Below are 26038 nucleotides of genomic sequence, written 5' to 3'. Positions count from 1 at the left end.
CTCAAGTGATCCTCCCTGCCTCAGCCCCCCTACGTATCTGGGACTACTGGCATATACTACCATGCCTGGCTAATTTTTTGTTCTTTTTATAGAGATAGGGTTTCGCCATGTTGCCCAGGCTGATCTCGAACTCCTGAGCTCAAGCAGCCTGCCCACCTCAACCTCCCAAAGTGCTGGCATACAGGTGTGAGCCACCACACCCAACCTATTCTAGAGTATTCTTTAAGTTTTAGTGGATAGAATAAGTGTGGTCAGCTGTATCACCTCTATATCCTGTAGTCATGACACATCTTGGTATTACGGAAAGCTGTATGAATTTTGCATTTCTACAAGGTTTAAGATAGGTTCTCTCAGAATGCGTTATGCTTTTAAATACTGAAGGGACTATATACTAAGTAAATAATGTACGTAGAAGCTAAGGTGACTATTTTGTATTCCCAGGAATACTGTATAATGTAATTTAAAATGTGAAATTATTAAGGCAAGTAAAACAGTGATTAGAACTAAACAGAATTGATAAAAGTTATTGAGATCTATTGTAGTGGCTATTTAACTTTGAGTAGATGCTACTCAGATATTTAAATATGTCTAGGCTGGGCATGGTGGCTCATGCCTGTAATCCCAGCACTTTGGGAGGCCAAGGCGGGAGGATAATTGAGCCCAGGAGTTAGAGACCAGCCTGGGCATAGACCCCATCTCTACAAAAAATAAAAAAAATTAGCTGTGGTGCACTTTTACAGTCTCAGCTACTTGAAGGTTGGGGTGGGGGAGGATCACTTGAACCTAGGAGTTCGAGGCTGCAGTGAGCTAGGATTGGTGCTGCTGCACTCAGCCTGGGCAGCAGAGCAAGATCGTATCTCTAAAAAAAAGAAACATTTAAAAAAAATGGGTGTATATCTGTCTCTGCCTTTGTAAGAGGGTTAAATATGTACTTCTACGATCTTATTTATTTAGAAAAATTTTTTCATTGCTCCAAGGTTAATTTTATTTCTTTTCCAAAATAATACAAGCTCTAATTATGGAAATTGAACTTAATATGATCTTACTAAACTGTACCTTTATTTTCCTTGGAGTTAATTCTTCATCCCTAAAATTTGTGTCAGGGGAAGGGGGTGGTGCTGAACTCACCCCCGTTACCCTGCAGTGCCACCTTGTGGAAAGAAATGCTTTAGCTCAAGCTTGTCCAACCCATGGCCCCGGGCCATAGGAGGCCCAGGACAGCTTTGAATGCAGCCCAACACAAATTAGTAAACTTTCTTAAAACATTATGAGATATATATTTTTTTAACAGTCTTTTTTTCTAGCTCATCGGCTATCATTAGTGTTAGTGCATTTTATGTGTGGCCCAAGACAATTCTCCAGTGTGGCCCAGGGAAGCCCAGTGTTGGGACATCCCTGCTGTAGAGGAAGGGACATCCATTGTATCGCTAGGTTTGAGTGAAATCTGCCAAATACCACATACTTATGTTCAAGGCTCCTGACTTTCACACTAATTTTTTTTTTTTTTTTTTTTTTTTGAGATAGAGTCGCTGGCGTGCAGTGGCGTGATCTTGGCTCACTGCAACCTCTGCCTCCTGGGTTCAAGGGATTCCACTGTCTCAGCCTCCGAGTAGCTGGGATTACAGGCACATGCCACCACGCCCAGCTAATTTTTTTTTGTATTTTTAGTAGAGATGGGGTTTTGCCATGTTGGCCAGGCTGGTCTCGAACTCCTGACCTCAAATGATCCGATCCGTCCACCTTGGTCTCCCAAAGTGCTGGGATTATAGGTGTGAGCCACTGTGCCCGGCCTCACCCTTTTTTTAAGAATATTTTTCTTCTCTTTCATGTGGACTAATCAGTGATTAGAGGGGTAAAATATTGGCTGTTTTTCTACAGAGAACTTGAAGATGAGAAAATAGGCAAACACCTACCTGTCGTGATTCAAGAAACCTACTATAAAAAGACATTTCATGGCCGGGTGCGGTGGCTCACGCCTGTAATCCCAGCGCTTTGGGAGGCCAAGGTGGGTGGATCACGCGGTCAGGAGATCGAGACCATCCTGGCTAACACGGTGAAACCCCGTCTCTTCTAAAAATGTAAAAAATTAGCCAGGCGTGGTGGCAGGCACTTTTTGTCCCAGCTACTTGGGAGGCTGAGGCAGGAGAATGGCATGAACCCGGAAGGCGGAGCTTGCAGTGAGCCGAGATCGCGCCACTGCAGTCCAGCCTGGGCGACAGCGCGAGATTCTGTCTCAAAAAAAAAAAGGACATTTTACGTATAATTGGGGGAGTTTATTGAGTGCCTCTTACGTGCCAGGCACTGCTTCAGGCACTACTGACACAGCAGGTAATTAACTGAAACTCTGCTCTCAAGAAGCTTATGTGTTCTAGTGACAACAGACAGAGGATAAACAAATATATACATAGATCAGGTGGTGGTTGAGTGCTAAGCAGAAATACTTAAACCGGGGTAGGAGGACAGAGGGATGGAGTAGTGCTATTTTAGGTAGACTCTCGGTTAAGGAAAGCTTCCTTGCTAAGACACCATTCCAGCAGAGGCCTGAAAGAAGAGGGTAATACAATGTCAGTAGCTGAGTGAAGTGGTCTAGGCAGAGAATAGCAAGTGCAAAGCCCCTGAGGCAGGAGTTGGCTTGCCCTGTTGGGGGAGGTAGAAGGGATAAAGAGTGTGGTAAGCATTGAGATCAGAGTGGTATGCATGTGTGTGTTGCAGGTCTTGCAGGGCCTCTTAGACAATAGTTAGGACTTTGAAATTTATTCTCAGAGAGGAAACCACGGGAAGGTTTTGAATAAAGTGATGTATCTGAAGGGCGAGAGTGGAAACAGATGAATGAGGTTGCTCTTGCAGACATCCTTTCTGAGAGGTGGTGGTGGCTGGGGCTTGGGTAGTAGCCAGGGAGACAAGTTATCAGATTCTGGGTACGAGGCTGACAGTCTTGCTAATGGATTGTTCGTGGAGTAAGAGAGAAGGGAGTTGAGCCAATCCTATATTTTATTCTCCTTTCTCTGTGTGGATGACAGCGACTCCCAGAGAAGGGAGTTGAGCCAATCCTTTATTTTATTCTCCTTTCTCTGTGTGGATGACAGCGACTCCCAGGTGTGTTTTTCAGTCTTTGAGAGGCTAATTGAGGAAAGTGAGATGAAGCATTTAAGGTGATGGCTTAGACTTAGTTTTCCTTACAGCTCTAATGTTTCTGAGATTTTAAATTGGTGAACTGAGTTGCAGTCAGGGCCAGAAGGGACCTTAGCATCAATTCTCATTTTGGGGTGCGTGGCCTGCTGGAAAGCTAAAGGGGTCTTCCTGGTGTTCACCCACCCGCACCCCAACTGATCCTTTCTGTGGCTTTTGTGAGCTATTTACTCATAACCTACCAAGTGAGTTATTGCAAGTTACTAAAATTTAGTATAGCTTTTTTCACCTTATTTCTCTTCAGTTATTTTTTGTTGTCCCTGAGCTCCTTTTCCACTAGAAAGAAGTAGTAGATGGTATAGGTGAGCTGGGGGATCTAATACTTTACCTGATTGGGTTGGGCCAGAAAAGCCTGAGAGCCATTTTCCTGCAAATATATGTTTCATATTATCTGCTGAGTTCTTGCCAAGAAACCAAGACCCAGAGATAGACCAAGGAGCAGCTTCCCCAGCCAGTTGCAGCAGTCAATGCCATAGCTAAGGATAGAACTTGGGCTTCCTATTCCAGGGTATTTTGTACCATGTAAGTCAAGTTTCTGAATTCCTTTTCTAGAAGTTTTATATATCCTACTTTTTAAAAACAGCTTCATTGTGGTATAATTTATGTGCCATAAAGTTTACCTATTTTAGGTGAACATTCAGTGATCTTTAGTAAATTTACATAGTTGTGCAGGCATCACCACAATCTAATTTTAGAACATTACTGTCATCCCAAAACAAAGTTTGTGCCTATTTGCCATCACTCCTCATTCCCATCCCCAGTCCTAGGCAACCACACATCTTTCTTTCTCTATGGATTTGACTGTTTTGGGCATTTCACATAAATGGAGTCATATAACGTGGTCTTTTGTGTCTGGCCTCTTGCACTTAGCTTAGTATTTTCAAAGTTCATCCATGTTGTAGCATGTATCAGTACTTTGTTACTTTTATTGCTGAATAATATTCCATTGTATGATATTCCATAATTATCTGTTAATGGAGATTTTGGTTTTGTCTTGTCTTTCCTTTTCTCTCTCCTTCCTTCCTTCTTTCCTTCCTTCCTTTTTTTTTTTGAGACAGCATCTCGCTCTGTCACTCAAGCTGGAGTGCAGTGGCATGATCACAGTTCACTGCAGCTTTGACCTCGTGAGCTCAAGCAATCCTCACACCTAGGCTTCCTGAGTAGCTGGGACTATAGGCGTGTGCCACCATGTCCAGCTACTTTTTAAATTTTTTGTAGAGGCGGGGTTTTGTTATGTTTCCCAGACTGGTCTTGAACTCTTGAGCTCAAGCAATCTGCCACCCTTGGCCTCCCAAAGTGCTGGGATTACAGGCATGAGCCACCATTCCTGGCCTTGTTTCTTCTTTTTGGATACTATGAACAGTGCAGCTATGAACATTTGCATACAAGACTTTGCGTGGACATATATTTTTATTTCCCCAGGGTAGGTACCTAGGAGTGGAATTGCTGGGCCATATGGTAAATCTGTGTTTAAAATTTTTTAGGCCGGGCATGGTGGCTCACGCCTGTAATCCCAGCACTTTGGGAGGCCAAGGTGGGCAGATCATGTGAGCTCAGGAGTTCGAGACCAGCCTGGCCAACATGGTGAAACCCCATCTCTACTAAAAATACAAAAATTAGGCGTGGTAGCATGCGCCTATAATCCCAGCTACTTGGGAGGCTGAAGCAGGAGAATCACTTGAACCTGGGAGGCGGAGGTTGCAGTGAGCTGAGATTGAGCGGCTGCACTCCAGCTGAACTGTTATACAAAATAGCTGTACCATTTTACATCTTCACCACCAATATGTGAAGGTTTCAGTTTCTCCACATCCTTGTCAATGCTTGTGATTGTCTGTCTCTTTGATTATAGGATAATTCCTGTTTAGATTTTTTTTTTTTCCTTAGAGATCGGATCTCACTGTATCACCCAGGCTGTAGTATAGTGGTATGATCATAGCTCACTGCAGCATTGAACTCCTGGGCTCATGTGATCCTCCACCTCAGTGTCTCGAGTAGGTGGGACTACAGACACATACCACCATGCCCAGCTAGTTGTTTATTCATTTATTTAGTTTTTAGTAGAGATGGGGTCTCACTGTGTTGCCCACGCTGGTCTCAAATTCCTGGGCCTAAGTGATCCTCCTGCCTCTGCCTCCCTCAGTGTTGAGATTACAGGCTTGAGTCACCATGCCCAGCTAGTTCCTGTTTTTTAATAGCTTATGCATCCTCAATTTGTGTTTTGCTTTGGTTTCCTTGGACTGCCAAGAAAATAGTTTAAATACCAAGTTTGTAAAAATGTTAAAATATCTGTGTGGATTACTTAAATTAGTGATTATTTGATTTCAGTTGATTTTCTTAGTTCAGATGTTCCTGAAAGCAAGGGTAAGATGACCTCTTAAGCTACTTAATAATGATTGTCAGTTTTCTGCCTGCCTCATCCTGCATTTCTTGAGCACCACTGTGTGTCCAGGCACTGAGCTGGAGAACACAAGTATTGTCCTTATGGTCTATTATGGTCTTTTCCAACTTTTTTGAATGAAAAAAAAAATGGAGCAAGTTAAGACACACTTAGATGATTTCAAGACCAGGTAATGAGTCAGAGATACTGTTCCAGTAGAGGATGTAGTCAAGAAAACTATTGATAATTTAATGTAAGAAAGTTGTACTATAAATAGCCACAGTCTGTTACAGCAGGGGAGAAGAGGAGGCTCTATCTGAGGTTGAGTCAAGATGGGCAGACATTGGTTCCAGTCTTTCTCGGGTCAGGTCAGGATGGGTAGAGAGTACTGTCAGTGAGCAGAAAGGGGCAGGATTTGTTGTGTGATTCATCAGGGCAGAGAAGCAGTTTGAGGAAAGGCATAAGTAGGGTATCTTGTCATTACATGCTATATTTGTTACAGCACACAATTAGAAATTTTTGTTTTCCTAACTGTAGCTAACCAAATCTTTTATTTATTTATTTATTTATTTATTTATTTATTTATATATTTTTGAGACGGAGTCTCGCTCTGTAGCCCAGGGTGGAGTGCAGGGGTGCTATCTCAGCTCACTGCAAGCTCCACCTCCCGGGTTCACGCCATTCTCCTCCCTCAGCCTCCCGAGTAGCTGGGACTACAGGTGCCTGCCACCATGTCTGGCTAATTTTTTGTATTTTTAATAGAGATGGGGTTTCACTCTGTTAGCCAGGATGGTCTTGATCTCCTGTCCTCGTGATCCGCCTGCCTTGGCCTCCCAAAGTGCTGGGATTACAGGTGTGAGCCACCGCGCCCAGCCCCAAATCTTTTATTTTTAACATATTAATCATTTAGGAAGGATAAACATATTAACTTGTTTTCTTTTTTCCTTTAGTTTCCTTAATCTTACTGAATTTCATCTGTTTTGTACATACTATTAAAGAAAAAAAAATGCTACGCATTAAATTTTGTCGTACCATCAATTGTGAGGTGTACTATGATTTCAAAGATGTTATTAAAATACAAACAAGTGCATCTAGAATCAATACAATATATTTGTTTTGGAGCTTCTTTAGTCATTTTTAAGCTGAAGAAATCTTACTAGAATAACATTAGCAGTCACATGGCTTTTCAGCTTCAGTTTTCGGTGATGCTTTAGGGAAATGTGTACCATCCAGGTCAAAACCAGCTTAATTTCTCTAGAAAGCTTTAAAGTCTGCCATGATTATAATGAAATTAGCTTTGAATAATAGAGATTAGGGAAAATGAATTTTGCTAAAATTAGGAAAGACAGGGTTATTGCGAGTGATAAAATGGAACGCAAGAAATTGAAATAATGTTTAGTGACTTTTGGATAAGTTATTTGGGTGTTCTTCGCTTTTAAAAATAAATATCCAGATTTACAACCTGTCATCGTGCCTCACCCCCTCCCTCATCACATTGAACTTACTCATGAGCTGAAGAGTCTTGGTAATTCAGAAAGTACCCCAAAATGCTGCCATACCATTCTTCATTCTGACAATGCATTCATAAAGAATTCTGCTTTTCAGAGCAAGTAAGCACAAGCTGTGCCTCTGTGAGTGCCTAAGGGTACTGCTTTACGTGTGCTGTATTCATGAGGCAATGTTTGTGCGAATGTTTTGCTAGCTCAGAGCGTTGAGAGCAAACCGTGGGATGCCTTAGTGGGTAGAAGGGTAAGGAACAATGAAGAAAAACCGATTCCGAAGTACTGAGTGAAACAGGGCATTCTGCTTGTTGCTAGTGAACTGTAGGAATAGCATATAAGGGAAGGTAGTAAAAAAAATTTTTTTTACTCATTTGAAACTTCAATTTATAAAGCATGATTTGGGAAAATTTATTATTAGATCTTTTTGTGTTTTTTTTTTTTGAGACAGAGTCTCACTCTTTTGCCCAGGCCGGACTGCAGTGGTGCTATCTCGGCTCACTGCAAGCTCCTCCTCCCGGGTTCACACCATTCTCCTGCCTCAGCCTCCAGATATTACTGGATCTTTAAGAGCATAGATTATGAAGTCACATTGGAAAATATTTACCATTACAACTGTAGAATAAATGTGTATAAGTAAGAATAAAACTTCTGATGAAACTGTTAAAGTATTAGTCTTGGCCTTGTTTGAGCTGGATCCAGTAATTACCTGTTTTATTCCAGATTCTATAGATTCTAGGCTACTTATTTCAGTATACAAAAACCCCTAGTTTTTATAAATTCTTCTTATAGGTTAGTGAGCAGAGGTAACTGTTACTTAATTTTTAAAAAATTTATTGTAAAATAGAAATGCGTTCAGGGAAGAGGGATGATGCTTGTTTATTGAACAGACTGGATATATCTTACTTCAATTGTGTGTGTATATATTTTTTCTCAACTTAGGGCATGGTGGGGGTTCTATATTTTGTGTGTCATTCATGGAGTTGACCAGATTTTAGTGTGCCTCCTATGTGTCAGGTCCTGACTCAGCAATGGGAAATTAAAGACTCAAAAGTGAAGTGCTTGGAAGAGTGCAGAGTCTATAAAGGGAGGGAGTCATTGAGGTGATGCAATAGAGATCTGTGTGAAGAGCCACTGGATCGCAAAGGAAGGAGCATGTGGCCTCCCTGGTGAGCGGAGGCGGTAAAGGGATGTTTTTGCAAAGATAGTAGTTAGGAGCTGAGTTTTGAATTGTGAATAGGAATTTACAGGCAAACAGGAAGAGTACTTGGGCAGAGGGACGGCTGCCAGAGAGAACTCCATTGACGCTGATGGAGGGAGGTTTAGTGCTTAGAGAGACTTAGAACCTGGAAGGTTTTCTCAGAGTATATTTTATAGAAATCCAAGCCTCATGAGATTCCCTGGAGGGAAAAAACAAATATACATGATCATTACATTAGACTGTTAAGGAGTGCCCAGTTAAGAAACCTATCTCCTGCTTATATACCAGAGAAGGTGTTTTGGGAAGGGCTGGTGTTGGGCAGTGGGGAGCTCTTAAATATTTTAAGCAAAGGAATAACTTTATATGACTTTTAGAAAATGAAATGGTAGGCCAGACGTGTTGGCTTACGTCTGTAATCCCAGCACTTTGGGAGGCCGAGGTGGGTAGATCACCTGAGGTCGGGAGTTTGAGAGCAGCCTGATCAACGTGGAGAAACACCGTCTCTACTAAAAATACAGAATTAGCTGGGTGTGTTGGTGCACGCTTGTAATCCCAGCTACTTGGGAGGCTGAGGCAGGAGAATCGCTTGAACCCAGGAGGAGGAGGTTGCAGTGAGCCGAGTTCACGCCATTGCATTCCAACCTGGGCAACAAGAGCGAAACTCCGTCTCAAAAAAAAGAAAAAAAAAAAGAAAGAAAGAAAATGAAATGGTAACGGTGAGGAGTTAGAGTCGGGGGAGATTAGTGGCAGGGAAACCAGTTCAAAGCTGTTATCAATTTTGGTTACATAAAATCTGATCATAGATGTAAAGATGCTTAATTTCAGAATGTAGGAATTTAGGGCACTTGTAAGAAAAAAATATCATTTTTTTTGTTTTTTTTTGAGACAGAGTCTTGCTGTGTTGCCCAGGCTGGAGTGAATGGTGCAATCTTGGCTCATTGCAACCTCTGCCCCCCGGGGTTCAAGTGATTCTCATGCCTCAGCCTCCTGAGTAGCTGGGACTAGAGGCGCGGGCCACCACGCCTGGCTAATTTTTTGTATTTTTAGTAGAGACAGTGTTTTGCCATGTTGGCCAGGCTGGTCTCAAACTCCTGATCTCCAGTAGTCCGCCCACCTTGGCCTCCCAGAGTGCTGGGATTACAGGCGTAAGCCACTGTGCCTGGATGAAAAAAAAATCTTAACAACAAACAAATCATATGCTTACTCGAATGCAGAGATTTTAAGGTCTGGCTATGTTGCCCAGGCTAGAGTGCAGCGGCGCGATTGTAAGCTGCACTGCAGCTTCAAATTCCTGGGATCAAGTGATCCTCCCACCTCAGCCTCCAGCTGAGACCACTGTCATGAGCTACCATTCCTGGCCTGTTTCTGACCTTTTGTCAAAGATTAGACATAAATGTTTTATAATACTTTCTGATTAAAGAACATCTTTGGTTTAAATTTTACTTTTATTCCTTTATTTTTATTTATTTATTTATTTATTTTTGAGATGGAGTCTTGCTCTGTCGCCCAGGCTGGGGTGCAGTGGTGCGATCTTGGCTCACTGCAACCTCTGCCTCCCGGGTTCAAGTGATCCTCCTGCCTCAGCCTCCTGAGCAGCTGGGACTGCAGGTGCGTGCCACTGCGCCTGGCTAATTTTTGTATTTCTTTTTTAATCAGAGTTGGGGTTTCACCATGTTGGCCAGGCTGGTCTTGAACTCCTGACATCAGGTGATCCACCCACCTTGGCCTCCCAAATCTGGGATTATAGATGCGAGTCACCATGCCTGGCCTAATTTTTACTTTAGATGTATTGTTTTTAAAGTATCTCTTTCATTGTTCCACTGAGGAAAAGGGGGAAAAAAAAAATTTTCCTTCCAATATGATGTCTTAAGATGCTGGATCAAAGTGTTAGTATTTTTTTGAAATTAAAAAAAGACCCGGCACAGTGTCTCACACCTATAATCCCGGCACTTTGGGAGGCCAAGGCAGGCAGATTACTTGAGGTCAGGAGTTCCAGATCAGCCTGGTCAACATGGCGAAACCCTGTCTCTACTAAAATACAAAATAAGACTGGGCGCAGTGGCTGACGCCTGTAATCCCAGCATTTTGTGAGGCCAAAGCGGGCGGATCACGAGGTCAGGAGTTCAAGACCAGCCTGACTAACACGGTGAAACCCCGTCTCTACTGAAAATACAAAAAATTAGCCGGGTGTAGTGGCGGGCGCCTGTAGTCCCAGCTACTCAGGAGGCTGAGGCAGGAGAATGGTGTGAACCCAGGAGGCGGAGCTTGCAGAGAGCCGAGATTGTGCTACTGCACTCCAGCCTGGGCGACAGAGCGAGACTCCATCTCAAAAAAATAAATAAATAAAATAAAATAAAATTAGCTGGGCGTGGTGGTATGCGCCTGTAATCCCAGCTACTCAGAAGGCCAAAGCAGGAAAATTGCTTGAACCAGGGAGGCAGAGGTTGCAGTGAGCCAAGATCGCGACATTGCACTCCAGCCTGGGCAACAGAGTGGGACTCTGTCTCAAGAAAAACAAACAAACAAAAAAACACCAGGTGTAGTGGCTCACATCTGTAATCCCAGCACTTTGGGAGGCCAAGGCGAGAGGATTGCTTGAACTCAGGAGTTTGAGACCAGCCTGGGCAGCATGGCAATACCCTGTCTCTACAGAAAATACAAAAATTAACTGGACGTGGTGGCACATGCCTGTAGTCCCGGCTACTTGGGAGGCTGAGGCAGGAGGATCTCTGGAGTCTAGGAGGCAGAAGTTGCAGTGAGCTGAGATCACGCCACTGCACTCCAGCCTGGGTGACGGAGTGAGACCCTATCTCAAAAAAATAAAGTAAGGCTAGACAATTTTTATTTTTTCAAATACACTATAATGTATTTTTATGTTTAAGGGTCATTTATTTTTCTTTTACTGTGATATATTAATACACTTCCCTGGCTAATTTCTTTTAAGGAATTGGATTTTTGGTCTTTTTGTTATCATATTTTAGGAGCGCTTTATGTATTGAGGGGATTAGCTTTGTATTTGTAATATGAGTTGCAAATATTTTCCCCTACCTTGCTTTTCTGGATTATAAGAGATTCTTGGCCGGGTGCGGTGGCTCACACCTGTAATCCCAGCACTTTGGGAGGCCGAGACGGGTGGATCACGAGGTCGGGAGATTGAGACCATCCTGGCTAACACGGTGAAACCCCGTCTCTACTAAAAAATACAAAAAATTAGCCGGGTGTGGTGGCGGGCACCTGTAGTCCCAGCTACTCTGGAGGCTGAGGCAGGAGAATGGCGTGAACCCGGGAGGCGGAGCTTGCAGTGAGCCGAGATCGCGCCACTGCACTCCAGCCTGGGCAACAGAGCGAGACTCCGTCTCAAGTCTGAGTCATAGTTTGAAACAATACCTTTATGCCAAAGCTATAAAAGAGAATTTACCCAGGTTTCATTCTGGACTTTTTATGGTTTTAGGGTTTGTATCTAAATATTTGATCTATTAGGAACTTCTGCTAGTGTACGATATATGGTATGAAACCATTTTTTTCCAGATGGATATATTTTGCTCAAACATCACTCATTGTATAGTCGTTTTCCCTCCTTGATTTTTGAGATACCTCCCTCATCATTTGCCATTTTTTTCGTAGGTAATTGGGTCTATTTCTGGGGTATGACTTTGCCCCATTGATCTATATATATATCTACTGCTGCCTTGTTGTTTTGAGGCTTTATAATGATCTGGTAGTGCTCTTTCTTTTCTATTACTCTCCTCATTTGGAATTTTCCTGACTTGTCTTTTTCATCTTTCTACATGAACTTTAGAATCAGCTTATCTATTATTATTTCCAGAAAATAATCCTGTAGGCATTTTGGGGGCGGGGGGTGGGTAGAGGGATCACTTTAAATTTACAGATTAGTCTCTTTGTGATAAAGAATCTAAATTACAGCTTTGCTCTTTTCTCTTACAGATGATATTAACCGTTTTCTTGAGCAACAATGAACAGATTTTAACAGAAGTTCCTATAACACCAGAAACAACCTGTCGAGATGTTGTAGAATTTTGCAAGGAACCTGGAGAAGGCAGCTGCCATTTAGCTGAAGTGTGGAGGGGAAATGGTATGTATTAGGTTCTGTAAAGGTTGTTACATTAATAAAATCAAATCACCATCTTTTAGCTAAGCTTGTGATGGATTTGCTTTTTTTCTGATAAAACTGGGGAAAAAAGGTAACTAAGTACATATAATTTAGTATTTATCAAATGGAAAATATTGCTTCTAGTTCTTAGTTATCTGTGGTAATAAAGAATTGAGTAATTTAATTATATTGCACAGGACTGAGTTTTACAAAATGCTTTTTTGTATACTTTTTTTTTTTTTTTTTTTTTGAGACAGGATCTCACTCTGTCTCCCAGGCCAGAGTGATAGATGTTTGGGCTGTCTCTCTCTTTTTTTTTTTTTTGGCTATTATGAATAATGCTCCTATGAACTTTCATGGACAAACTTTTTATTTTTGTTTTTTGTTTTCTGACATGGAGTCTTGCTCTCTCCCGCAGACTGGAGTGCAGTGGCATGCTCTTGGTTCACTGCAACCTCCGCCTCCTGGGTTCAACGATTCTTGTGCCTCCGCCTCCCAGTAGCTGGGGCTATAGGCGTGCACCACCATGCCTGGCTAAGTTTTTGTATTTTTAGTAGAATCGGGGTTTCGCCGTGTTGCCCATGCTGGTCTTTAACTCCTGAGCTCAGGCAATCCACCCACCATGGCCTCCCAAAGTGCTTGGATTACAGGCATGAGTCACCGCACCTGGCAATGTACAAGTTTTTGTGTGGACATATATTTTCATATCTCTTAGGTATAAACCTAGGAATCTCTGGGTCATATGGTAATTCTGTGTTTAACCTTTTCAAGAACCACCAGACTTTTCTAATGCAATTGCTTCATCTTACCTTCCCTGCAGCAGTATACGATGTGGAGAATTTCTGCACATTCTCATCAACACTTGATACTGTCTACTTGAGTTTAGCCATCCTAGTAGTTGTGAAGATATGTCTTATTGTGATTGTGGTTTGCATTTCCCTAATGACTAATGATGGTGAAAATCTTTTCATGTGCATATTGGCCATTTGTATATCTTCTTTGGAGAAATGTCTATTCAGTTCCTTTGCCTATTTTTTTTTTTTTTTTTTTTTTTGAGACAGTGTCTTTCTCTGTTGCCCAGGCTGGAGAACAGTGGCACAATACTGGCTCACTGCAACCTCCATCTTCTGGGCTCAAGCAGTGCTCCCACCTCAGCCTCTCGTGTAGCTGGGACTACAGGCATGTGCCACCATGCCCAGCTAATTTTTGTAGAAACAGGGTTTTGCCATGTTGCCCAGGGTGGTCTCAAACTCCTGGGCTCAAGTGATCCACCTGCCTGGGCCTCCCAAAGTGCTGGGATTACAGGTGTGAACCACCGCGCCCCACCCCATTGCCCATTTTAAAAATGGGTTATTTGTCTTTTTGTTACTGAATTGTAAAAGTTCTTTATGTATTCTAGATACAAGTCCCTTATAGGTATATAAATTACAATTTTTTTTTGCAGGGTCTTGTGCTTTTTACTTATAATTCAGAGTAAAGAATTTTAAGGATACATGGAGAGAAACTTGACTTTGATAAACATTGGACTATTACTAAATTAGAAGTAAAAGGACAGGCCCTCAATTGTTAGCCTAATGACAGCTACAGGAAGCAGGCAATTAAGTAATTGTAATTAACATTTTTAAGGGGAGCAGTGTTAAAGCCTGATCATTCATTCCCTTGTTTTTTTTCTTCTCTAGCCTCTTAGCACTTTTGTTCTCTGTTACTTATCACTTCTAATTCCTTATCTGCCTTCGCATTGTAAGGGAATAAAATTTTTACACAAGTATTATAGCCCTAAATGGTCTATGGCCTCTTGAGAATGCTTATCTCTCTCATATGAGTCACTCAGTTGGTGCCATCCTTGTCTCCCAGCCCATCTCAAATCATAACTTAGGTTTACCTCCTCAAGGATGAGGACTACCACCCTGGAGCACAGAGTCACAGCACAGTACATTTACCATGGCTTTTGTACATGCTCCTTCATTGTCTAGAACAATCCCTAGGAGCTTGGCTAACATCTGGTTATTCTTTGCCTCTCATCCCTTCCATGAATCTCAAAGGGTGTTAGTGTCCCTGTGCTCTAATACTGTGCTCTAATACTGTTGTAGTATTTATCAAAACATGATACAGGTCGGGCACGGTGGCTCATGCCTCTAATCCCAGCCCTTTAGGAGGCCAAGGCAGGTGGATCACTTGAGGCCAGCAGTTGGAGACCAGCCTGGCCAGCACGGCAAAACCCCATCTCTACTAAAAATACAAAAATTAGCCAGGCATGGTGGCACACGTCTATAATCCCAGCTTCTTGGGAGGCAGGAGAATCCCTTGAAACCTGGAGGAGGAGGTTGCAGTGAGCCAAGAGTGTGCCACTGCACTCCAGCCTGGGCGACAGAGCGAGACTGTCTCAAAAAAAACAAACAAACATAATGTAGTAGTAGTTTTTATCTCTATCTTGTTGGACTAAAATTCCTGAAGGCGGGAACTTGTCTGTTGTTCACCATTATATCCCCAGTGCCCAGCCTAGTGTTCATAGAAGGCACTTAGTAAACACAGATTAGTAAGTAAAATGGCCAACAAAGCTGGATCTAGGAAGAAGAGAAGGTAACTTCCAGTGGATGCCATCAAAGGGAGAGGGAAAGCACTGAAACAGCCTTTCTCAGTCCTTTTACCTAGAGGAACCCTTACAGAGATTTTTTTTTTTTTTTTAGGTTTCAGAGAACCCTCACGTAAAACTGATTGCACCTGGCCGGGCACCATGGCTCACTCTTGTAATCCCAACACTTTGGGAGGCCGAGGCGGGTGGATCACCTGAGGTCAGGAGTTTGAGACCAGCCTGGCCAACATGGTGAAACCCTGTCTCTACTAAAAAAACAAAAAATTAGCTGGGCATGGTGGTGGGCATCTGTAATCCCTGCTACTCGGGAGGCTGAGGCAGGAGAATTGCTTGAACCTGGGAGGCGGAGGTTGCAGTGAGCCAAGATTGTGCCACTGCACTCCAGCGTGGGCAACAAGAGTAAAACTTCATCTCAAAAAAAAAAAAAAAAATTACTGCACCCATAACTGCTGACATTAGTATGATCAGTATGTCATAGATAGAATCCTTCAATAGTAATTATCAGTGCTTTCCAGTAGAGCTATTTCACTGTGGATCTGTGCATTATTTTGCTAAGGCTGCCGTAACAAAGTGCCACAGACTGGGTGGCTTAAACAACAATAATTTATTTTCTCACAGTGATGGAGGCTAGAAGTCTGAGAGGAAGGTGTCAGCAGGCTTGGTTTATTCTGAAGACTCTCTCTCTCTTTGACTTGTAGATGGTTTTCTTCTCTTCCCTGTGTCTTCCCTCCATGCCTGTCTGTGGACAAACCTCCTCCTCTTGTAAGGACATTAGTCATATTGGATTAGGGGCCACTTTGATGACTTCATTTTTTCTTCTTGCCTCTTCAAAAATCCTATCTCCAAATACAGTTAAATTTCGAGGTACTTGAGGTCAGGACTACAACAGATGAATTTAGTGGGGACACAGTTCAGCCTGTAACAGTCTGTTAATTTGGCCAGGTCATTAGCTACTCTGTGTGGTTCCCTTCCCCACACAGGTGTCAGTTCTAATGCCAGTCAGTGAGGTAGCTAGAACCTTCCATTTTTATCTTTTGTTAAGTTTCCTACTTGAGTTTTTTTAACCTTATTTAATTAAAGTTCCTAAAAGTCTTGTAATAGATTTCCATTATACAAGATGCTAATTAGGTATATTTTATATTACATGATATGTATAGGGTAGTTAGTCCATTTTCATACTGCTATAAAGAACTGCCAGAGATGGGATAATTTATAGAGGAAAAAGGTTTAATTTACTCACAGTTCTGCAAGGCTGGGGAGGCCTCAGGAAACTTACAATCATGGCAGAAGGCGAAGGGAAAGCAAGGCAGCTCCTCCACAAGGTGGCAGGAAGGAGAAATGTCAAGTGAAGGGGGAAGAGCCCCTTCTAAAACCATCAGTTTTCATGAGAACTCACTCACTATCATGAGAAACCACCTCCATGACTCAGTGACCTCCACCTGGTCTCTCCCTTGACAGGTGGGGATTATGGGGATTACAATTCAAGATGAGATTTGGGTGGTGACACAAAACCTAACCAGATCAGTAGTGTTTTTTCCTTTTCTTTCCTTTCCTCACTTCTCTTCCCTTCCCCTCCTTTCCCTCCCCTCCCCTCCCCCCCATTCCCTTCCCTCCCCTCCCCTTCCTTCCCTTCCCCTTTTCTATGACAGAGTCTCTCTCTGTCGCCCAGGCTGGAGTGCAGTGGCGCATTCTCAGTTGACTGCAACCTCTGCCTCCTAGGTTCCACTGACTCTCCTGCCTCAGCCTCTCCGAGTAGCTGGGACTACAGGCATGCGCCACCATGCCCGGCTAATTTTTTGCATTTTTTAGTAGAGACAAGGTTTCGCCATATTGGCCAGGCTGGTCTCGAAGTCCTGACCTCGTGATCCACCTGCCTCGGCCTCCCAAAGTGCTGAGATTACAGGCATGAGCCACTGCACCCAGCCTCTTTTTCTTTTTTTTGAGACAGAGTCTTGGTCAGTTGCCCAGGTTGGAGTGAAGTGGTATGATCATAGCTCACTGCAGCCTTAAACTCCTGGGCTCAAGGAATCCTTCCATCTCAGCCTCCCAAGTAGTTGGGAGCACAGGCAAACTGCACAGTGCCCGGACAATCCTTTTATTTATTTATTTTTTGTAGAGACAGGGTCTTGTCATGTTGATCGGGTTGTGTTTTTTCTACTTTAAAACAAAAATTATGTTCAGTTAAACTTTCTTATAATTAAAAAAATGTAGCGAAGCTTTCTTGAAATAAATCTTCTCAAAATTTTGCCAGGTGCAGTAGCTCACACCTGTAATCCCAGCACTGGAGGCCAAGGCGGGCAGATTGCTTGAGCCCAGAACTTCGAGACCAACCTGGGAAATGTGGCCAAACCCCGTCTCTACAAAAAATACAAAAATTAGCTGGGCGTGGTGGCACATGCCTGTAGTCCCAGCTACTTGAGAGGTTGAGGTGGGACGATTGTTTGAGCCCAGGCTGAGATGGGACGATTGCTTGATCACACCACTGCACTTCAGTGCTCCAGCCTGGGTGACAGAGGACAGAGTGCGACCCTGTCTTTAAAAAAAAAAAATATATATATATATACATATATATATATATGTATCTATCTATCTATACATACACACACACACACACACACGAATAGAGGGAAACAATAAATTTCTGTTAAATAACTGGCTTAAGACAAAATGGGTTTTAATTAGGTTATGTTCAGACTTGGTATATTTAAATATAGGTTGTAAATTGATTTTAATAAATGTACAAATTTAAAAGTTGATTTTAATGTAAAAAATGAAAATTTATTGACAGTGTTGATTAGTAAAACAACTAAAAATAAAGCTTCTAAATGATAAGCCAAAGCAATGTGAATAAAAATGTGGCCTAAGACACAATTTTATGCAAAACTGAGAAACATGATTTAGCTAAATATAGGCCTTGCAGTTAGAAAAGGCCAATATACATGCTTTTAAAAATCTTTTTATAGGCATATGTGTATATAAAAATGCTGCTTTCAAAACTAAAAATATGGAATGAAATTTACTTATATATATATTTTTTTTGTTTTTTGTTTTTTGTCTTTTGACACGGAGTCTTGCTCTGTCCAAGGCTGGAGTGCAGTGGCAGGATCTTGGCTCACTACAACCTCCGCCTTGTGGGTTCAAGCTATTCTCCTACCTCAGCCTCCCGAGTAGCTGGGATTATAGGCGTGCGCCACCACGCCTGGCTAATTTTTGTATTTTTAGTAGAAACGGGATTTCACCATGTTGGCCAGCCTGGTCTCGAATTCCTGACCCCATGATCTGCCCGCCTTGGCCTCCCAAAGTGCTGGGATTATAGGCGTGAGCCACTGCTCCCGGCTGAAATTTACTTCTTTAATGTTTAACTTGTCATTGTTTTTTGCTCTACAAATACTTAGTTCTGATACGAACTTGCGCTAAGCACAAACAGATTTCATTTTCAACTAAGATGAGACCATTTCTGTTTTTGCCTTTGATGTTTGTTAAATAAGACAAAGCTAGAGCCAGGCGTGATTGTGCGCGCCTGTAGTCCCAGCTACAGTAGGCTGAGTCAGGAGGATCCCTTGAGCCCAGAAGTTCAAGGCTACAGTGAGCTATGATCATATCACTGCACTTTAGCCTGGGTGGCAGAGTGAGACCCCATCTCTTAAAAAAAAAAAAAAAAAAGAAAAAAGTCAGCAGCATAATGTGCATTATATTTCTACAAATGGCAGGATTTTCTTTATGCAAATCTAGAACTTACCTAGGAATAGAACAGTAAATTACAATCACTTATACCTTGAACCTGTGCTTAGATTGTGTAGCTCACAAAGTTTTATCTCTTATCTTGACATCAAGTTGTTTGGTTGCACTGAAGATTTAGAGTTATAAATCTTAACACAAGTTTGTAGCTGTATTACAGGTACGCCATCACACCCGGCTAATTTTTGTGTATTTCTTGTAGAGATGGGGTTTCACCATGTTTACCAGGCTGGTCTCCAACTCCTGACCTCAAGTGATCTGCTTGCCTTGGCTTCCCAAAGTGCTGGGATCACAGGCGTGAGCCACCCACGCCCAGCCTGTTTACTTTTGAGACAAGGTCTCTTTCTGTCACGCAGGCTGGAGTGCAGTGGTACCATCTTGGCTCACTGCAGCCTCCACCTCCCAGGCTAGTTTTCTGTGCTTTTAGTAAAGATGGGGTTTTGCCATATTGCCCAGGCTGACATCAAACTCCTGAGCTCAAGCGATCCACCTGCCTCGGCCTCCCAAAGTGCTGGGATTACAGCTGTGGGCCACCACGTCTTGGGCCTCTTTTGTAGAGGCACTAAACCCATTTATGAAGATAGTGCTTTCATGACCTAATCACTTCTAAAAGACCCCACCTCCTAATATTACCACATTGGGGATTCAGTTTCAACATATGAATTTTAGGGCAACACAAACATTCAGACCATAGCAGATTGTTTACGTTTTTGGTTCTTATGAATAAATCTCCTGTGAACATTCGTGGACAAAAGTTTGTGTGGACATGTTTTCATTTCTTTTTTTTTTTTTTTTTTTTTTTTTGAGACAGGGTCTCACTCTGTATCCCAGGCTGGAGTGTAGTGGTGCCATCTTGGCTCACTGCAACCTCTGCCTTCCTGATTCAAGCAATTCACCTGCCTCAGCCTCCCAAGTAGCTGGGATTATAGGCGCCTGCCACCATGCCCAGCTAATTTTTTTATTTTTAGTAGAGACAGGCTTTTACCATGTTGGCCAGGCTGGTCTGGAACTCTTGACCTCAAGTGATATGCCTGCCTCGGCCTCCCAAAGTGCTGGGATTATGGACGTGAGCCACCAGGCCCGGCCTTCATTTGTTTTGAATGTGGGTATAAGTCTAGAGTTTTCCTCTTTATCTTACACCTCATCTTCAAAAACTGTCAGACATGTTTGTTAAGACATAAACACTAATAAAATATAAAGCAGGAAGACATAATTAATAACTAAGCAAGAATTGCAGGCTGGGCGCAGTGGCCCACACCTGTAATCCCAGCACTTTGGGAGGCCGAGGTGAGTGGATTATTTGAGGTCAGGGGTTTGAGACCAGCCTGGCCGACATGGTGAAACTCTGTCTGTACTAAAAACATAAAAGTTAGCTGGGCGTGGTGGTGCACACCTGTAATCCCAGCTACTCAGGAGGCTGAAGCAGGAGAATCGCTTGAACCCGGGAGACAGAGGTTGCATGAGCCAAGATTGTGCCACTGTACTCTAGCCTGGCCGCGACACAATAAGACTCCATCTCAAAAAATAAAAAATTGGCCGGACACGGTGGTTCACACCTATAATTTCAGCACTTTGGGAGGCTGAGGTGGGGAGATCACTTGAGGTCAGGAGTTTGAGACCAGCCTGGTCAACGTGGTGAAACCCCATCTCTACTAAAAATATAAAAACTAGCTGGGTGTGGTGGCGCATGCCTGTAATCCCAGCTACTCGGGAGGCTGAGGCAGGAGAATCGCTTGAACCTGGGAGGCGGAGGTTGCAGTGAGCCAAGATCATGCCAGTGCACTCCAGCCTGGGCGACAAAGTGAGACTCCGTCTCAAAAAAAAAAAAAAATTGCAAAAATACACAGTACAGTTCGCTTTTAACCTACCCAATGTATATTTTTAAGTGTTAACAATAGCAGAGCCAGGGAGTCAGCTCATGAGGTATAAATATTCTCTCAGTAGAATGAAAAATTCCAAGATTCCTATTTCAGAGCTAGAGCTTGTTTGTTCCTATAAATCAGTCATTAGCATATAAAGAGGTGTTGGGGAAGATGTTTCTGGAGGGAGAAGCTAATGCCATCAGCCCACCATCCTCTCCTCCCTGCAATACTCTCACCATCTACCGACTCCTGATTGAGAATGAACTTTATCAAAGGAACATGGTCCTGCACACAGCCATTCAGGGCTGAGAGACCACTGTTGACGTTGCTAACAGGGCTGCTTGGCCATTGTCTATCACTCTAAATGCTAATATCACGTTCTGTATGAAGTTCAAAAATGCTAATTTTTTTCAGTTATAGTATCTCATGAAGCCCTTAGTGACGTCTTACAGAACTCTAGGTTTCTGTAGACTCACAGAGGAGAAACTTTTTTTTTTTTTTTTTTTGCTTTGATTTTTTTGAGACAGGGTCTCGCTCTGTCATCCAGGCTTGAGTGCAATGGCAGTGATAGCTTACTGTAGCCTCGAACTCCTGGGCTAAAGGGATCCTCCCATCTCAGCTTCCTGAGTAGCTGCAATTACAGATGTGCACTGCCATGCCTGGCTAATGAGAAATGCTATTTTATAGACTAAAAGTATCATGGACTTGTGCTTAAGTAGTACGAATAAACCATACATGCATCCGTATCAATCTTTGTTCTTTCCTGAAATTACACTAAAATTACAATGAAAAGGGATAAAATAGCTTAAAGCTACAAGGTTGAAGAACAGGATGTGATAGCATTGTAATATTTTGGAATGTTCAACACAGATGGACGGGTGGTTAATGACTTAGCAGACCCCAAAAAGCTAAAATCTAAGGTAACAGTAAGTCTGACTCATGCTAAAGAAGCTAGGGAAGTTTAAGAAATTGCAGGTGTTAATACTTTTGAAAATGGTGAAACTAAAAACAGAATTGGCTGAAATCTGTTAACCAATTTATCCCCCAGATCATTCTAGCATTTTTAATCTTTTTTTTTCATTTTTCTCTTTTTGAGACAGGATATTGCCCTGTCACCCAGGCTGGAGTGCATTGTGCAGTCATGGCTTACTGCAGCTTCAACCTCCTGGGCTCAAGCAATCCTCCTGCCTCAGCCTCTCTAGTAGCTGGGACTATGGATGTGTGCCACCACACCCGGCTGATTAAAAAAAAAAGGAGGCTGGGCGCGGTGGCTCACAATCCCAGCACTTTGGGAGGCCAAGGTGGGCGGATCACAAGGTCAGGAAATCAAGACCGTCCTGGCTAACACAGTGAAACCCCGTCTCTACTAAAAATAAAATTAGCCGGGCATAGGTGGTGCACGCCTGTAGTCCCAGCTATTCGGGAGGCTGAGGCAGGAGAATGGCGTAAAACCCAGGAGGTGGAACTTGCAGTGAGCCGAGATCGCGCCACTGCACTCCAGCCTGGGCGACACCGCGAGACTCTGTCTCCAAAAAAAAAAAAAAAAAGTAGCAATTAAGTCTCACTGTGTTTTCCAGACTGGTCTTGAACTCCTAGGCTCAAGTGATACTCTTGCCTCCCAAAGTGCTAAGATTCAGGTGTAAGCCACCATGCCCAGTCCCTAGGGTTTTTTTTTTTTTTTTTAATATGCCAGCTTTTCAGTGCTTCTTGATAGAGCACGTGAGCTGATATGAACTTTCTTTTTTGAGACACAGTCTCACTCTGTCACCCAGGCTGGAGTGCATGGAGTGAAGTAGCACGATCTCAGCTCTCCACAACCTCCACCTCCCGGGTTCAAGCAGTTCTCTGCCTCAGCCTCCCGAGTAGCTGGAACCACAGGCATGCGCCACCACGCCTGGCTAATTTTTGTATTTTTAGTAGAGATGGGGTTTCACCATGTTGTCCAGGCTGGTCTTGAATGCCTAACCTCAGGTCGTCCACCTGCCTTAGCCTCCCAAAGTGTTGGGATTATAGGTGTGAACCACCACGCCCAGCCTGATATAAACATCTTGATTATGTAAAAGATCAGTTTTGCAATCCCAGCACTTTGGGCAGCTGAGGCAAGTGGATCACTTGAGTTCAGGAATTCAAGACCAGCCTGGCCAACATGGTGAACCCTGTCTCTACAAAAAATTCAAAAAATTAGCTGGGTGTAGGCCAGGCGCGGTGGCTCACGCCTGTAATCCCAGCACTTTGGGAGGCCAAGGTGGGTGGATCACCTGAGGTCGGGAGTTCGAGACCAACCTGACCAACATGGTGAAACCCTGTCTCTACTAAAAATACAAAAAATTAGCCAGGTGTGTTGGCTCCTGCCTGTAATCCCAGCTACTCGGGAGGCTGAGGCAGGAAAATCGCTTGAACCCAGGAGGCGGAGTTTGCAGTGAGCCGAGATCGCACCATTACACTCCAGCCTGGGCAACGAGAGCGAAAACTCTGTCTCAAAAAAAAAAAAAAAAAAGCTGGTCATGGTGGTGCATGCCTGTGGTCCCAGCTACTCAGGAGGCTGAGGTGGGAGGATAGCTTGAGCCAGGGAGGTGTGGAGGTTGCAGTGAGCTGAGATCGTGCCACTGCACTCCAGCCTGGGTGACAGAGCGAGACTCTGTCTCAAAAAAAAAAAAAAAAAAATTAATGGAATAATGTAGCTTGATAACCATTTAAAGGTTCAAGTCTGTGTGAAATTGAAGGGAATCATGAGAATCTTTCTTGTTTAAATAACCAAAATAAACTAAAAAATTAAGGGCAATGAATGTACAAGATTCAAACCAACCTCAAGATTTAAGACTGACTGAATTGGTGCATAAGGTGTGTGCTTTGAAGCACTCCTTCTGCTCCAAATTCATAAAAAACTACAGAGAAAATATATAAAAACTAATGACATTCTTACATTAAAAAAAAAAAATAGATGACAATGAAGATTAGCCTCACTGTGGAGCAAAAGTGGAAGCCAGTGAGCAGGACCAAAGCTGTGTTCCTGCTGGCCTCCACTGGACATAGGCCACAGGGCCGGGAGTTGGGTTCCTGTGGAGCAGCAGGGCTAAAGGTGTGTTCCACCTGAGTTAAGCCAAGGCCAGGCTTCACCACTTGATGCTGGAGTTGCTCCTGGTAAGAATGAATATTAAATGATACAGTGCCTGTAAAGTGCTTACAGCTGTACCTCAAGTGGGCAGGAGTGGGAAAAGGGGAACACAGAGAACTCCATCAATCCAAGAGAAATCAGAAAAGGGGGAAGAAAAAGAAAGGACAGGAGACTAAAAACCTAAAATAAGGCAGGAGAAGTAAATATAAAAATATCCATAACCATGTTAACTGCAACAGATTAAATTTAGCTATTAAGACAGAGGTACAGATTGGGTAAAAAATAAAATCAGCTCTGTGCTGCTTGCAAGAGACAGACATACAAGCATAATACCTTCAGAAATGTTGAAATGAAGAGAAAGGTGAGAAGAAAGCTTTTCTGGCAACATTAATATCAGGCAAAATAAAATTTAAAGTTAAACTGTTAGGATAAAGATGGACATACTAAAAGGAGTGATATATCAAGAAGCTTAGTCATGAGTAGATGTACATTTAACAATGTAAACTGAAAAATATAAAGTCAAAATTTATAAAATTAGGAGGAATTTAGCAAATCCACAATCAAAATGGGAGATTTGTAGGCATATATCTATTAGAAATTAGTAGATCAAACAGTCAAAATAAGATTAGGGAAGAATTGAGCAACACTATTAACAAGGTTTATTTATTAAGTACAGTTGAACCTTGAACAGCATGGAGATTGGGGGCACCGACCCCCTGCACAGTTGAAAAACAAGTATAACTTTTGATTCCTCGAAAACTTAACTACTAGTAGCCTTTTGTTGACCAGAAACTTTACTTGGAACAGAAGTCGCCAATTAACACATTTTATATGTCATATGTATTATATACTTTATTATTACAATAAAATAAGGTAGAGAAAAGAACATGTTATTAAGAAAATCAAGGAAAAGAAAATATATTTATAATTCATTAAGTGGAAGTGGATCATCATAAAGGTCTTCATCCTTCACGGTTTTTTGTTTTGTTTTGTTTTGTTTTGTTTTGAGACAGAGTGTGCTCTGTTCCCCAGGCTGGAGTGCAGTGGCACAATCTCAGCTCACTGCAACGTCCACCTCCCGGGTTCAAGTGATTCTCCTGCCTCAGCCTCCCAAGTAGCTGGGATTACAGGTGTGCACCACCATGCCCAGCTAATTTTTTGTATTTTTAGTAGAGATGGGGTTTTGCCATGTTGGCCAGGCTGGTCTCAAATTCCTGGCCTCAAGTGATCTGCCTACCTTGGCCTCCCAAAGTGCTGGGATTACAGGTATGAGCCACCACACCTGGCCGTTATCTTCATGTGAAGTAGGCTGAGGGAGGAGGAAGAGGAAAGGTCAGTCTTGCCATCTCAGGTGGCAGAGGTGGAAGAAAATTCACATGTGAATGGACCTCTGCAGTTCAGACCTGTGTTCAAGGATGAAGTGTATACAGAATGCCATAGCTGTGTAAGATGTTTGTATTAGGGGAAAGTGGATGAAGGATATACAGGAACTCTTTTTACTATCTTGGTAACTTTTCTATAAATCTCAAATTATTCCAAAATAAAACAATTATATTTAAATGATAATATGCACATGTAAAACAGAAAATCAAGTTCAGAGGATAAATTAAGATGAGCAAGACTTCCATGGTGAGATGTTTTAAGACATCATTGAAGAACACAAGATGCGTGAAAAAAATGGAGGCACACAATCATGTTCAAGGCCTGGAAAACTTGGTATCACAAAGATATTAGGTCTCCCATGTTTATTTATAAATCAATTAATATGGTTCCAGTCAAAATTCTACCTTTTTAAAAAAGATCTTGACAGGCTGCTCCTAAAACATATATGAATGCAAAGGGATGAGAAATACTAAGACAATTTTGAAACTAAGCCATATGAGGGAAATTGACCTACCAGGTAGCAAGACTCACTACAAAATGATAGTAATTAAGGTTGTGGTATTAGCACAGTGATAGGTGGATAGCCAATAAAATAGAAGAGACAGCTCAGAAAGATCCCATGTACATATGACATCCTACTACATATTAGAGGTGACAATTACTTGTCTATGGGGAATGGATAGACTATTCAATAAATGATGCTGGAACCATTGATTATTCAAGTAGGGAAAAAATAAAATCAGATCTTTATGCCAAATGCAGAAATAAATTCCATAAAGTCAGTGAAAACCTGTACTTTAAAATTTGTAGAAAGAACATAAGAGAATATCTTTTTTACCTTGGAGTAGAAGAGGATTTATTGTACCAAAAACTCAAACTAAAATTGGAAAAGATTGATAACTGCTTACATTTAAATTTTTTAAACTTCTATACAAAAAATGATACCAACAGAATTAATAGGCAAGTTTAT

General features: G+C 42.4%; 1 protein-coding gene and 1 non-coding gene across 7 annotated transcripts in view; both read left to right on the top strand.

Moving 5' to 3' along the window:
- The window catches only part of PPP1R13B (protein phosphatase 1 regulatory subunit 13B), a 133388-nt gene that overhangs the window by 52460 nt on the left and 54890 nt on the right, over positions 1-26038 (top strand). For all 6 annotated transcript variants that reach the window (XM_054449440.2, XM_054449441.2, XM_054449442.2 and 3 more), the window contains exon 2: positions 12212-12359. In XM_054449440.2, coding sequence (XP_054305415.1) covers positions 12212-12359 — 148 coding nt within the window. The remainder of the gene's footprint in view (positions 1-12211; positions 12360-26038) is intronic.
- On the top strand, positions 12379-12458 carry LOC129013433 (small nucleolar RNA SNORD51). The gene has a single exon (XR_008493910.1). It is a non-coding gene; the product is annotated as a small nucleolar RNA SNORD51 (small nucleolar RNA).

Source organism: Pongo pygmaeus, chromosome 15, assembly GCF_028885625.2.
Source record: "Pongo pygmaeus isolate AG05252 chromosome 15, NHGRI_mPonPyg2-v2.0_pri, whole genome shotgun sequence".
Classification (NCBI taxonomy): domain Eukaryota; kingdom Metazoa; phylum Chordata; class Mammalia; order Primates; family Hominidae; genus Pongo; species Pongo pygmaeus.
The sequence above is the reverse complement of the archived record's forward strand: the minus strand, read 5'-3'. Positions and strand labels throughout refer to the sequence as shown.